Genomic DNA, 14,979 nt, shown 5'->3' with positions numbered 1-14,979 from the left:
GAGAGAGAGAGAGAGAGAGAGAGAGAGAGAGAGAGAGAGAGAGAGAGAGAGAGAGAGAGAGAGAGAGAGAGAGAGAGAGAGAGAGAGAGAGAGAGAGAGACAGAGTGGCAGACAGACACTGACAGACTGGCAGACTGGCAGACTGGCAGACATACAGACTGTGACAGAGTGGCAGACTGGCAGACTGGCACACAGACAGACAGTGACAGAGTGGCAGACTGGCAGACTGGCAGACTGTGACAGAGTGGCAGACTGGCAGACTGGCAGACAGACAGACTGTGGCAGACTGCCAGACTGGCAGACTCTGACAGAGTGGCAGACTGGCAGACTGTGACAGAGTGGCAGACTGGCAGACTGGCAGACTGTGACAGAGTGGCAGACTGGCAGACTGGCAGACTGTGACAGAGTGGCAGACAGACAGACAGACAGACAGACATACATACAGACAGACTGTGACAGAGTGGCAGAGTGGCAGACTGGCAGACAGACAGACAGACAGTGACAGAGTGGCAGACTGGCAGACTGGCAGACAGACAGACTGTGGCAGACTGGCAGACTGGCAGACTGGCAGACAGACAGTGACAGAGTGGCAGACTGGCAGACAGACAGACTGTGACAGAGTGGCAGACTGGCAGACTGACTGACAAACAGACAGACAGACAGACAGACAGACAGACAGACAGACAGACAGACAGACAGACAGACAGACAGACAGACAGACAGTGACAGAGTGGCAGACTGGCAGCCTGGCAGACAGACAGACAGTGACAGAATGGCAGACTGGCAGACAGACAGACAGACAGACTGTGACAGAGTGGCAGACTGGCAGACAGACAGACAGACAGACAGACAGACAGACAGTGACAGAGTGGCAGACTGGCAGAGAGACAGACAGACAGACAGACAGACAGACAGACAGACAGTGACAGAGTGGCAGACTGGCAGACAGACAGACAGTGACAGAGTGGCAGAGAGAGAGAGAGAGAGAGATAGAGAGAGAGAGAGAGAGAGAGAGAGAGAGAGAGAGAGAGAGAGAGAGAGAGAGAGAGAGAGAGAGAGAGAGAGAGAGAGAGAGAGAGAGAGAAAAGAAAGAGAGAGAGAGAGAGAGAGAGAGAGAGAGAGAGAGAGAGAGAGAGAGAGAGAGAGAGAAAAGAAAGAGAGAGAGAGAGAGAGAGAGAGAGAGGGAGAGAGAGAGAGACAGAGAGAGAGAGAGAGAGAGGGAGAGAAAAGAAAGAGAGAGAGAGAGAGGGAGAGAGAGGGAGAGAGAGAGAGAGAGAGAGAGGCAGTGAGAAAGAGAGGCAGTAAGAGAGAGTGCGAGAGAGAAGAAGTGAACATGCATGCATGAGTCATGATTTTTGTTCAGTAAATTATATTTGGACAGGTTAAATTGGGGTTTGAACCAGGGACCTATAGACTTGTGGGTAGACAGTGTAAAGGATAAGGATAATTCCAGGTCCGTTCATGAAAGTCCTTGCGGTCTTGTTTCCAATGAGGGCCTGTGAGCAATTAGGGGTTAAGAGTCTTGCTCAGGGACAAATTTCATTTCATTGACACATTTGCTGGCCTGGCCTGGAATCGTACCTGGGGCAACCAGGGCCTCTGGCTCCCTAGGTGGGCTCACTAACCACTCAGCTATGGCCACAGTACAGACTGAGCCATTGGATAGACAGAATTGGATTTCATATGTGGTAAGTTATCATACAGCATGGGTTGCTTATTATATACATACAAGCTCATAACGCGTCACATTGTAGATCGGCTGTATGTGGTTACTGTAGGTGTTGTATTAATAATTACATCTGCAAAGTAACAAGTAACTAAAGCTGTCATCTGCTGTAATTGTAGTAGAGTAGAGTAGTAAAGTAAAAGTACCTAAAAATTGTACTGTGCATGTGGCAGGTGTGATTGGTGATGAGTGAGAGCAGGTGAGAGGGGTGGATCCAATCCATGGGAATAGGGGGAATTCCAAATGATGATCACCTCAACACATTGTTGGGGACAGGGATCGAACCAGCGATCTATGGATTCACAGGCTGCCTCTCTTCTCATTGAGCTAAAGATATGGCCTCCCTGATGGTGTCTGTTGATATCTATAGGTTTTTCCGTCCTATAGGTTCTTCCGGTGTGAGATTGTAGATCAGCTATTTTCACAAGAAAGTATGTCATACATAAAAAACAACTACTCTCAAAAGCATTTCATGTTATTGTTTAAAAATTGCACATGTCTGAATTAACAGGGTCATGTTTTGTACAATGCAATTTAAATGTAAGCTGTGACGAGTGGGGTTTGAACCATGGACCTCTGGCACATGAGACTAACAGTGTATTGATCAAGCTATTCAATGCACAGCCTTAGGCAGTGAAAAAGGAGAATCCAACAAAACAAAACAAAAGAGGGAATGAAGTACGTCATACATTGAAAATAACAACTCTCAATAAGCATTTCATTTATCAATTGCATGTTAATTCATTGATACAATGATGTTGTGTGCAATGCAATTGAGTTGAAGTCTGCATGACGTGGGATTTGAACCAGAGACTCTGCGGTATCAAGGCAGATGATTAAGCCATTGGGCCAACAGACCTGAACTAGTGAAAAGGGAGTTCACACACATGACACACTTTCATGCAAATTGCTCAGAAATCCTGGATTTAAATGTTTTTCAAACTGCTCAAAATTGCAGACAATCTAAGGGCAGAGCTTACTGGTCAAAGTGATACATGTGTTCCTCATGAGTCAAGGCACATGTGTAAGCAGTTTTAACGGCTGTCGGCCAAACGAGGCATGACTTTTGCCTGTTTAAAGTTTGCATTTTCAAAAAATTGCTATAGCGCCCCCCTTTGACCAATTGGAGTAAGATTGGTTTCAGTGATACTTGGAATGACCCTCTACAATATTGCAAAGTGTCAAACAAATGTGAGTCTGCATGTATGTGTTAGGGGCAGATGAATAATTGTCATAAAACATGCAATTTTCATTGGCTTATAAAAGCTTAACGTTTTCACTTATGGAAAATCCGCTTGCTTAGTTCTGTCGGCATTGGTCCAAAGTTCATGTGTAGACAGTTTCGTACAGATTGCTCAAACATCCCAGGAGGAGTAAGATTTTTACTGCTTTTTACTGCTTTTCATAGAATTCGAAATGGTGGGAGATCTAAAGGTCAGAGGTCAAAAGTCAAACAGTGAAAGTTGTTAGGCATGAGGAGACGCATGTGTGCATTGAAGTTTCATGGCTGTGGGTCAAACAGGGCATGAGTTGTACCTGTTCAAAGTTGGCATATTTCAATTGAGTGCTACAGCGCCACCCTTTGGCCAATGGTTGTGAGTTTCGGGTTTTCGCCGTTTGGCATAGCCCTCTACCATATTGCCGAATTTCATAAAAAGTGACCACGCGGTTTGGCCAGAACTGGCAAAAGCGGCGGAAGAATAATAGTGAAAGCCTAGTATCCCAAGAAAGGCTTCGAGCCTGTTGGCCTCGAAACCTTAATAAATTACACTTCACATGTATGTTCTTTTTGCCCGTCTGTCACAGGCCCCTTCCAAATACTCTGCAAGTGCAAATACCCTGTGCTCAAAAATCCATGCAAGTCTCTGTGCGTCATCCAACCAAATCAAGTCTGGGTTTCTACACCTCTTAAATAATTTTTGACGCAAGTCATGATACAAAGGTTAATAGAAAACAAAATGGAACTTTTTTTGTAGTTAATGTATGTTTTGAAATAATAATCAAAATCTACAAAGTAACTAGTGGCCTGACTGAAGTTTTCAAATAATTGTAGTGGAGTAAAAGTACAATATTTGCCTCTGAGATGTAGTGGAGTAGAAGTAAAAGTACTGAAAATTGGAAATACTCCAAGTAAACATACTTCAAAATTGTGCTTAATACTGTACTTGAGTAAATGTACTAGTTACTTGATCTGGTCATGGTTTTATTGAAAAAGAAAAAGAAAAGAAGTGTTTGGGTAGACCTACACCCAGTATGGACCTTGAGAACAGAACCTTGGTATTGGTACAGATATTATATTATAGCTCAAAGGTGAATTTTCATAACAGAATTTAATTACAAAATATCAGAAGTAAAGAATCCCTCAGCAACTTGTCATTACTGGCAACGTTGCTGTTTTAGATTGGCAGCGGTGGAAAAAGTACTCAAATGTTGTACTTAAGTAAAAGTATCAATACCACAATGCAGAACTACTCCGTTACAAGTAAAGGTCCGGAATTATGAAAATGTACTTAAAGTCCTACCAAAAGTAGAAAGTACTTGTTAGAATGTCCCATTTCACAAGTTTTCAAATGTATAAAATGTATTAAAATCTTTAGAAAATAGCCGATCTGCAAGCTCACAACATGTGGCAATGGCATTGTGACTCCTTGTGAGCTTAGATCGGATATTTTCAAATAGCTGATGTAGCTATATATATTATAGTTAAAGTGGTTAAACTGCTGGGGACCCCCTGGAACACTCCCAAGGACCCCTGATGCTCTGTATGTCTGTCTGTCTGTCTGTCTGTCTGTCTGTCTGTCTGTCTGTCTGTCTGTCTGTCTTTTTAGTAAGGCTATTCACATCATGACACATTGCAAGCTTTTCAACCATTTAAGTGGAAATTATACTGTTCTTTATACAAATGTTTATTGTAGCACTTTGAGATTTACCCAAATGTAAAGTGCATCATAAACTATTATTATTATTATTATTATTATTACCCTTATTATTATTATTATTATAATGAGTAACCACTTTTACAACTCATTTACTACTTCTGATGCTGTAAGTGTATTTTCATGCCGATACTTTTGCACTTTTATTATTATTATAATCATAATAATAATTATTATTATTATTATTACTTTTACCCAAGTAACATTTTGAAGACAGGCCTTTCACTTGTAAAAGAGTATTTCTACATTGTGGTATTGATACTTTTACTTAAGTAAAAAACTATCTGAGTACTTCTTCCACCACTGTCAGTGTGTGAGTCTCTCTCAGTCAGCCTGACTCACTGATAGGACCCTGAGCCTTTTAGTATTGACTTAATGACAGCTATGTTGTCATGATCTTTATTGTTGTTTTTACATCCATTGTTTATGAACAGTAAATCTTACCAACAAGGAGCTGGATACCAATGCTGATGCTCAGGTGTAGAACAGAACACATGTACCTCCCCTGGTCTGAGAGCTCCACCCTGGTCAGCTTCAGTGAGATGTTACCATGAGACAACTGATCATCAAACAGAGACGTCCTCCCTTTGTACAACGGGTTCTGATAGTCAGTAATGACACGTCCATCAGAGAGATGGTGCACATCGATAGGCGTCAGGTCAGATCTCCACCACACCACCGACCTCTTCTCCATGTTCTCAGGTGGTTCAGTGTGATAAGGAAGGATGACATCATCTCCCTCCATGGCCCTCACAGGCTGAGATGACCCTATGACCCGACGTTGTCCTTAAAACAAAACAATGTATTTAGAGTACTTAAGTAATACTGCAATGTAGAAATACTCTGTTACAAGTAAAAGTCCGGAATTCAAAATTCACTTGAGTAAAAGTACAAAAGTACTGGTATCAAAATATACTTAAAAGTACAAAAGCAAAAGTACTCATTATGCAGAAATGTCCCATTTCAAGTTTTCAAAACATATAAAAAACTTGAAAATAGCAGATCTACAAGCTCACAATGCGTCATCATGGGAAGCATTGAGCTTGTAGATCTGCTATTTTCAAATAGCCAGAATGTATATAGGGCTGAAGTGGTTAATGTATGTTCTGAAATAATAATCAGAATCTACAAAGTAACTAGTAACTAAAGTTTTAAAATAATTATAGTTGAGTAAAAGTACAATATTTGTCTCTGAGATGTAGTGGAGAAGTAAAAGTACTGAACATTGGAAATACTCCAGTAAAGTAAACGTACTTCAAAATTGTACTTAAGTACCGTACTTGAGTAAATGTACTAGTTACTTGATCTGGTCATGGTTTTATTTAGCCCCATTTAGTACCTCTCCCTCCGCTATGTAGCTCCGAGATGAGGTCCTACGTGGAGCGGTGCCGTATGGTAGAAAAATGTCCGCACATTTTCCACTTTACATGTTTCTTACCCCTTTCTGCACATCGTATCCAAAAAGTAAAGGTATTCTGAAATGATCACAGATGTTTGAAATTTTAACTCACCATACAATCCATCCAACGAGTTGAAAAAAGTGTTTAAATCGCTTCTCTCCTCAGCCGGTTCAATAATATTATGCATTAGAAGATGCAATTCAACATTTGACCAGTAGGGCAATCAGTAATGTTATCTCTATGGGCGCAACTCTTGCGCAATGTCTTAAAAACATGTAACCGGCGGAGGAGAGAGGCGAATAAAGTGCTTTTTCCAACTCGTTGGATAGATTTTATGGTGAGTTAAAATTTCAAACATCTGTGAGCATTTCAGAAAACCTTTACTTTTTGGATACGATGTGCAGAAAGAGGTAAGAAACATGTAAAGTGGAAAATGTGCGGACATTTTTCAACCAGAGATAAACATGGAACCTCATCTCGGAGCTATAGACCCCTTAACAGACGACGTCACACTGATAAGAACCAGTATGCGTGCAACCAGTATGCGTGCAATGAAACCCATTCTATCAGGTCTCGCTAGGACGCGCCTCACTAGCCAACACACAAGAGGGGGTTGGGGTGTGCTGAAACCAGCGCAGCCCGAAATAACAGGTTGGGAATTGATTGCGTGAAACAATCACCTGTGCGTCCAGTCTCAATGTTAGTAAACAAATAATTGGTCTATACAGCGGAGGTTTGAGGTTCCGATTGGAGCTAGGTTTTATTGAATAATAAAAATAAAAAGAATAGAAGTGTTGGGTAGGCCTACACCCAGTATGGACCTTGAGAACAGAACCTTGGTATTGGTACAGATATTATATTATAGCTCAAACAGTTTCTAGGTGAATTTTCATAACAGAATTTAATTATAAAATATCAGAAATAAAGACAAAAAAAAAAAGACAAATCATCTTGTCATTACTGACAACGTTGCTGTTTTCTATTGGCTGTGGTGGAAAAAAAGTACTCAAATGTTGTAGCAAAAGTATCAATACCACAATGTAGAACTAGGCTACTCTGTTACAAGTAAAAGTCTGGAATTATGAAAATATACTTAAAGTACTCGTTATGCAGAATGTTCCATTTCACACGTTTTCAAATGTATAAAATATATTAAAATCTTTTGAAAATAGCCGATCTACAAGCTCACAACATGTGGCAATGGCATTGTGACTCCTTGTGAGCTTAGATCGGATATTTTCAAATAGCTGATATAGCTATATAGTTAAAGTGGTTAAACTGCTGGGGACCCCCTGGAACACTCCCAAGGACCCCTGATGCTCTGTCTGTCTGTCTGTCTGTCTGTCTGTCTGTCTGTCTGTCTGTCTGTCTGTCTGTCTGTCTGTCTGTCTGTCTGTCTGTCTGTCTCTCTCTCTCTCTCTCTCTCTCTCTCTCTCTCTCTCTCTCTCTCTCTCTCGCGCGCGCGCTCTCTCTCTCTCTCTCTCGCTCTCTCTCCCTCTCTCTCTCTCTCTCTCTCTCTCTCTCTCTCTCTCTCTCTATGCGCGGGATGACCCGATGCAGCTCCGTTCCGTCAGCAGAAATTGGACTTCCGGTTTTCGACCTAGCAGAAATAAGGGTTCCGGTTGCCTTCAAAATAAGATCGTGAATTTTTTATGTTTTTTAAAAGACACAAATCTAATTTAAAAATACATTTATGATGTATGCCTTTTAAATGGCTCATACTAAAACACTTCTAAGTGGCAAGTTAAAAAAAAAAGACACAATTGTATTTAAAAAATACATTTATGATGTACAGTATGTCTTTTTAAATGGTTGTTCCAGTTTGAAATTGGCTATTGACCCCCATTAAATGTGCACTTAGCACTGTTTTGCACTTTAACTGGATATTGATTTGTGTGTGTTATATATATATGTATTGTTTTTGTATTGTTTGTCCATTGTTGTAATAATGCTGACTCTAGGCCAGGTCACTCTTGGAAAATGATGATGATATAATATTGTTTATTGCAGAAGCAAATAAACAATGATAAAAGAGACCACAAAATATGCTACAAATAATAATAGTAGATAGTGCAGGTGAGATTAAAAAAAAAGAAGAATTTGGGGTTTATAAAGTTGATCTCACCGATTTAAAAACTAAAATACAATACAAATACAAATGTAATCAGAAAAAAATCATTAAAAATGTATATTATTTAACAACATATATACAACATGGAAACACAGCATAAAAAAGATAGAGGACAGAAATATTAGTAAATTTGTAGTTTGTGTGTGTGTGTGTGTGTGTGTGTGTGTGTGTGTGTGTGTGTGTGTGTACTTCTCCATAACTGAGCGCCCATAAACTTGATAGAAAATGGATACAGACCAGTACAGAATGCTGGTGAACATTTGAGAGATAATTTGTAAAAAAAGGAAAGTGGCAGGCCGCCCAGTGCGGCCTGAGGTAAGAAAAGTGCCATTTTCAGACAACACTGGACAGGAGACGGCTGTTGGCGCTAGCACTTTTGACATACGCACACGTTCAGGGAGACCCCCTCTACAACGCCACACTCGGCGCTAAGCGGAAGAGGTGTAAAGAAAAGTATGGCGGACCGTCCAGTGAGGTCAGAGGTCAGAAAAGTGCCGTTTTCAGACAATAGTGGACACTGGACCGGAGACGGACACGTGTGCCAACACTTGTGACATACTCACGCGTTCGGGGAGACCCCCTCTACAACGCCACACTCTCCGCTAAGCGGCACAGGTGTAAAAAAAAGTGTGGCGGACCGTCCAGTGAGGTCAGAGGTCAGAAAAGTGCCGTTTACAGTGCATAGCCTATACAAATTGAACACTGGACCGGAGACGGACACGTGTGCCAACACTTGTGACATACTCACGCGTTCAGGGAGACCCCCTCTACAACGCCACACTCTCCGCTAAGCGGCACAGGTGTAGAAAGAAGTGTGGCGGACCGTCCAGTGAGATCAGAGGTCAGAAAAGTGCCGTTTTCAGACAATAGTGGACACTGGACTGGAGACGGACACGTGTGCCAACACTTGTGACATACTCACGCGTTCAGGGAGACCCCCTCTACAACACCACACTCTCCGCTAAGCGGGAGAGGTGTATTTTGAAAAGTGGCGGGCCGTCCAGTGAGGTCAGGGGTCAGAAAAGTGCCGTTTACAGTGCATAGCCTATACAAATTGAACACTGGACCGGAGACGGACACGTGTGCCTACACTTGTGACATACTCACGCGTTCAGGGAGACCCCCTCTATAACGCCACACTCTCCGCTAAGCGGCACAGGTGTAGAAAAAAGTGTGGCGGACCGTCCAGTGAGGTCAGAGGTCAGAAAAGTGCCGTTTTCAGACAATAGTGGACACTGGACTGGAGACGGACACGTGTGCCAACACTTGTGACATACTCACGCGTTCAGGGAGACCCCCTCTACAACACCACACTCTCCGCTAAGCGGGAGAGGTGTATTTTGAAAAGTGGCGGGCCGTCCAGTGAGGTCAGGGGTCAGAAAACAGTCATTTTCAGACCCCCTCTAAAACATTTTTGAAATAGTGAAAATAGACGATTTGCATACAGATATACGTCAGAATCACTTGTCAGTGCACATTGTGCAAATAAGTGTCAATTGGTCACCTGGTAGTACCAGGTGACACTTTGCCGACTGGGACTGTACGTGTGGGACTGGGACTATTTTAAAATAGTTAAAATAGGCGATACAAGCTCACAATGTGATTTACAATTTAGGCATTTAGGCATTTAGCAGACGCTCTTAATCCAGAGCGATTTACAGTAAGCAAGGTAATACATCAAATGCATAGAAATAGTAATCTAGGATCATATGTAAACCAAGAATCATCAGTCGAACAGCTTCCTATCCCCCCAAAAAATCTATAATCTCTACATTGAAACTATTCAAACTATAGGATGGCAGGTCAACAATGGCCTGGCATCTGTCTACATAACATGGTATCTAATTACATTTTATCTAATTACATTTTAGCCTTTGCATAAGCCTGCAAGCCTGCAATGCGTTGCTGTCTTCTATTTTTGCACATTTGGCACTGCTGCTACAGATTATCATACATGTTTTAAGAGGTTTATCATACATACCATTCCATCTGTACTTTAATTTTATTTCTGTTATCTATAATTTTAAAAAGACATTGGTTGTGTTAGCACAATCTCTGTAGAAACAGGTCCCAACATTTCACTGCTTGTACCTGTATTGAGTAAGTGACAAATAAATCCCTCTTGAGTTCTCTTTGAAAATGTCACACATTTTGAAATGGCTCCACATCCATTACCTGATTGATATTAAGCTGGTACACATGTAATAGACATGCCACTAAAAGTATGCACTTAAAAAGTTTATTTTCATTCATTATTTATATTCTTTATAATTGTGAATGTTAAAAATTGTGGGGTTCTGCTATAGTCACTTACCTAACGTCACTACATAGTCACTTACAAAACGTATACACTATTGTAAAGGGATAGTTCACCCAAAAAATGACTTATTTTCTATCAATTACACACCCCATAAAGCCTTGAATTCATGTAGACTTTTTTGTTTTTGTTGCATTCCTAAGCCAATAATTTGATAACTGGCGTAAAGATGCTAATGGTAGGAGACGCCATTAGCTGCCGCCGGTCATCATATTATTGGCTTAGGAATGCGACAAAAACTAAAAAAATCTCCATGAATTCAAGTCACCATGGGGTGTATAATCAATAGAAAAAAAGTCATTTTGGGGGTGAACTATCCCTTTAATGTTAAATGACAGTGTTGTTTACTGGAGTCAAATTGGGGTTGTGTTAAATATACTGCAGTTCTCGCATTAGTTTATATAGTAATACCTATCACCGTCATTTGACTTTGACTCTGAGTGAGCAAGACTGTTACTTGAGTCAGCGTTTAATAGCCTATACAGCCAGCAATTGTTCATGGAACTTGGTAGAAATGATCTCTAGGCTGCCCTATAAAAATGGCTTTCACAATCATGGTCACAGTCAATGTTACATCAGTCATATCTCAGGAACGGAGAGAGACACAGAACAAGATGTTGGTGTGTGCCTTTATTAATGGTATTGAAATTTTATACTGATGTCAAACTGGTAAACTGAAGTAGAAGCAAGGCTTGTCCATAGCCATGTCTGTTTTGTGGGAGTATCCACACATATCTATCAATAACTCCAGTGTCCAATTTGTATAGGCTATGCACTGTAAACGGCACTTTTCTGACCTCTGACCTCACTGGACGGTCCGCCACACTTTTTTCTACACCTGTGCCGCTTAGCGGAGAGTGTGGCGTTGTAGAGGGGGTCTCCCCGAACGCGTGAGTATGTCACAAGTGTTGGCACACGTGTCCGTCTCCGGTCCAGTGTCCAATTGGTATAGGCTACGCACTGAAAACGGCACTTTTCTGACCTCTGACCTCACTGGACGGTCCGCCACACTTTTTTTTACACCTGTGCCGCTTAGCGGAGAGTGTGGCGTTGTAGAGGGGGTCTCCCCGAACGCGTGAGTATGTCACAAGTGTTGGCACACGTGTCCGTCTCCGGTCCAGTGTCCAATTGGTATAGGCTATGTACTGTAAACGGCACTTTTCTGACCTCTGACCTCACTGGACGGTCCGCCACACTTTTTTTTACACCTGTGCCGCTTAGCGGAGAGTGTGGCGTTGTAGAGGGGGTCTCCCCGAACGCGTGAGTATGTCACAAGTGTTGGCACACGTGTCCGTCTCCGGTCCAGTGTCCAATTGGTATAGGCTACGCACTGAAAACGGCACTTTTCTGACCTCTGACCTCACTGGACGGTCCGCCACACTTTTTTTTACACCTGTGCCGCTTAGCGGAGAGTGTGGCGTTGTAGAGGGGGTCTCCCCGAACGCGTGAGTATGTCACAAGTGTTGGCACACGTGTCCGTCTCCGGTCCAGTGTCCAATTGGTATAGGCTATGTACTGTAAACGGCACTTTTCTGACCTCTGACCTCACTGGACGGTCCGCCACACTTTTTTTTACACCTGTGCCGCTTAACGGAGAGTGTGGCGTTGTAGAGGGGGTCTCCCCGAACGCGTGAGTATGTCACAAGTGTTGGCACACGTGTCCGTCTCCGGTCCAGTGTCCAATTGGTATAGGCTATGTACTGTAAACGGCACTTTTCTGACCTCTGACCTCACTGGACGGTCCGCCACACTTTTTTTTACACCTGTGCCGCTTAGCGGAGAGTGTGGCGTTGTAGAGGGGGTCTCCCCGAACGCGTGAGTATGTCACAAGTGTTGGCACACGTGTCCGTCTCCGGTCCAGTGTCCAATTGGTATAGGCTACGCACTGAAAACGGCACTTTTCTGACCTCTGACCTCACTGGACGGTCCGCCACACTTTTTTTTACACCTGTGCCGCTTAGCGGAGAGTGTGGCGTTGTAGAGGGGGTCTCCCCGAACGCGTGAGTATGTCACAAGTGTTGGCACACGTGTCCGTCTCCGGTCCAGTGTCCAATTGGTATAGGCTATGTACTGTAAACGGCACTTTTCTGACCTCTGACCTCACTGGACGGTCCGCCACACTTTTTTTTACACCTGTGCCGCTTAGCGGAGAGTGTGGCGTTGTAGAGGGGGTCTCCCCGAACGCGTGAGTATGTCACAAGTGTTGGCACACGTGTCCGTCTCCGGTCCAGTGTCCAATTGGTATAGGCTACGCACTGTAAACGGCACTTTTCTGACCTCTGACCTCACTGGACGGTCCGCCACACTTTTTTTTACACCTGTGCCGCTTAGCGGAGAGTGTGGCGTTGTAGAGGGGGTCTCCCCGAACGCGTGAGTATGTCACAAGTGTTGGCACACGTGTCCGTCTCCGGTCCAGTGTCCAATTGGTATAGGCTACGCACTGAAAACGGCACTTTTCTGACCTCTGACCTCACTGGACGGTCCGCCACACTTTTTTTTACACCTGTGCCGCTTAGCGGAGAGTGTGGCGTTGTAGAGGGGGTCTCCCCGAACGCGTGAGTATGTCACAAGTGTTGGCACACGTGTCCGTCTCCGGTCCAGTGTCCAATTGGTATAGGCTACGCACTGAAAACGGCACTTTTCTGACCTCTGACCTCACTGGACGGTCCGCCACACTTTTTTTTACACCTGTGCCGCTTAGCGGAGAGTGTGGCGTTGTAGAGGGGGTCTCCCCGAACGCGTGAGTATGTCACAAGTGTTGGCACACGTGTCCGTCTCCGGTCCAGTGTCCAATTGGTATAGGCTACGCACTGAAAACGGCACTTTTCTGACCTCTGACCTCACTGGACGGTCCGCCACACTTTTTTTTACACCTGTGCCGCTTAGCGGAGAGTGTGGCGTTGTAGAGGGGGTCTCCCCGAACGCGTGAGTATGTCACAAGTGTTGGCACACGTGTCCGTCTCCGGTCCAGTGTCCAATTGGTATAGGCTACGCACTGTAAACGGCACTTTTCTGACCTCTGACCTCACTGGACGGTCCGCCACACTTTTTTTTACACCTGTGCCGCTTAGCGGAGAGTGTGGCGTTGTAGAGGGGGTCTCCCCGAACGCGTGAGTATGTCACAAGTGTTGGCACACGTGTCCGTCTCCGGTCCAGTGTCCAATTTCTATAGGCTATGCACTCCATTGAACAACATTTATCCATTTAGATACATTTTTTATCTTTTAAAAAACGTTTTTGTTACACAGAAACATAATATGTGTTGTATAGCTTCGTTTAAATGCTTAATTTATAGTTTTAATGTGCAAATGAACCGTTTTTCAATGATTTTCAATGGTTTCTTTTTACTCTAGAGGGTACTCTTATTCTGAAGGGATCGTCAACCGGAAGTCTTATTTCTGCTCCGTTATTTCTGCTGACGGAACACAGCTACCCGATGCTCTCTCTCTCTCTCTCTCTCTCTCTCTCTCTCTCTCTCTCTCTCTCTCTCTCTCTCTCTCTCTCTCTCTCTCTCTCTCTCTCTCTCTCTCTCTCTCCGCAAAACTTCGTCTTTGATGTGGAAACTTGCTTTGACTTTATACGTTTTTTATTTTTTTAATGATCGAATTATAATCGCATGTAAAAATCCCCCCGGTGTGTAAATGTCTTGTGTGGTTCAACAGAAGTGACACTGATCAATTCCAAATATTATCAAAGAAGTATTCTGAGGTGTCAAGACACCCTACCCTAGGGTGTCACGGCACCCACTTTGAGAAGCCCTGCACTGAACAAAGCAAAGCAAAGCAAAGCAAAGCAAAGCAAAGCAAAGCAAAGCAAAGCAAAGTTTGTTGTTCACCCAGGGTGTCGGACTAAGTACGAAACTTGTTTCCAGCCGGACCCTGCATGGAAGCCTTGGTCAAGGGCTATTCAGCGGTGATTCATGATTGATGTTGATCGAACTAGGGACCTTCCGGTATCAAGGCCGCCCCTATAACCACTAGGCCACCGCTGCCACGGTGCCACGAACACATCTACAGCCGCTCCTTCTCTATCGTCACTCCACTGTAATAACCTTTAAGTTGTAATAATAAGTTGTATATAACGTTACCTGTCACAGATGTGTTGTAACAGCTGCTCCATATGAAATAAATCCACATCCATGACTTCATGGAACAAACACTGAACTCCATCATTGTTGTTGCTCCTTGAGAAAAGAACACATTTACTTTCGTTTTCACCTGCATGTCAATGCATGTCTCTACAAGTCACTGCGTTCTGAAATACAGCACTGAGCGCACTGGCCAATACAAACTATAGGCGTGTGCATGTCTCCACAAGTCACTTCATGATGTATGTAAATTCATTAGAATATTATCTACTATTACTTGAACTTTACTTGAATCTTGACGAATTAAGATTGACAATCTTCATCAAATCAAACTGTCTGTCTGTCTGTCTGTCTGTCTGTCTGTCTGTCTGTCTGTCTGTCT

General features: G+C 43.3%; 1 protein-coding gene across 1 annotated transcript in view; it reads right to left on the bottom strand.

The window, feature by feature from the left end:
* The window catches only part of LOC311061592 (uncharacterized protein), a gene marked incomplete at its 3' end in the record, with an annotated part of 30,441 nt that extends 15,747 nt beyond the window's left edge, over positions 1-14,694 (bottom strand). Inside the window, exons 1-2 of the mRNA XM_084080278.1 lie at positions 14,598-14,694; positions 5,107-5,448 (exon numbers count right to left, since the gene is read on the bottom strand). Coding sequence (XP_083936404.1) covers positions 5,107-5,448; positions 14,598-14,682 — 427 coding nt within the window. The 5' untranslated portion in view covers positions 14,683-14,694. The remainder of the gene's footprint in view (positions 1-5,106; positions 5,449-14,597) is intronic.
* Positions 14,695-14,979: the final 285 nt, after the last annotated feature.

This window comes from Gymnoscopelus microlampas, assembly GCF_963454915.1.
Source record: "Gymnoscopelus microlampas genome assembly, chromosome: 15".
Taxonomy (NCBI): Eukaryota; Metazoa; Chordata; class Actinopteri; order Myctophiformes; family Myctophidae; genus Gymnoscopelus; species Gymnoscopelus microlampas.
The sequence above is the reverse complement of the archived record's forward strand: the minus strand, read 5'-3'. Positions and strand labels throughout refer to the sequence as shown.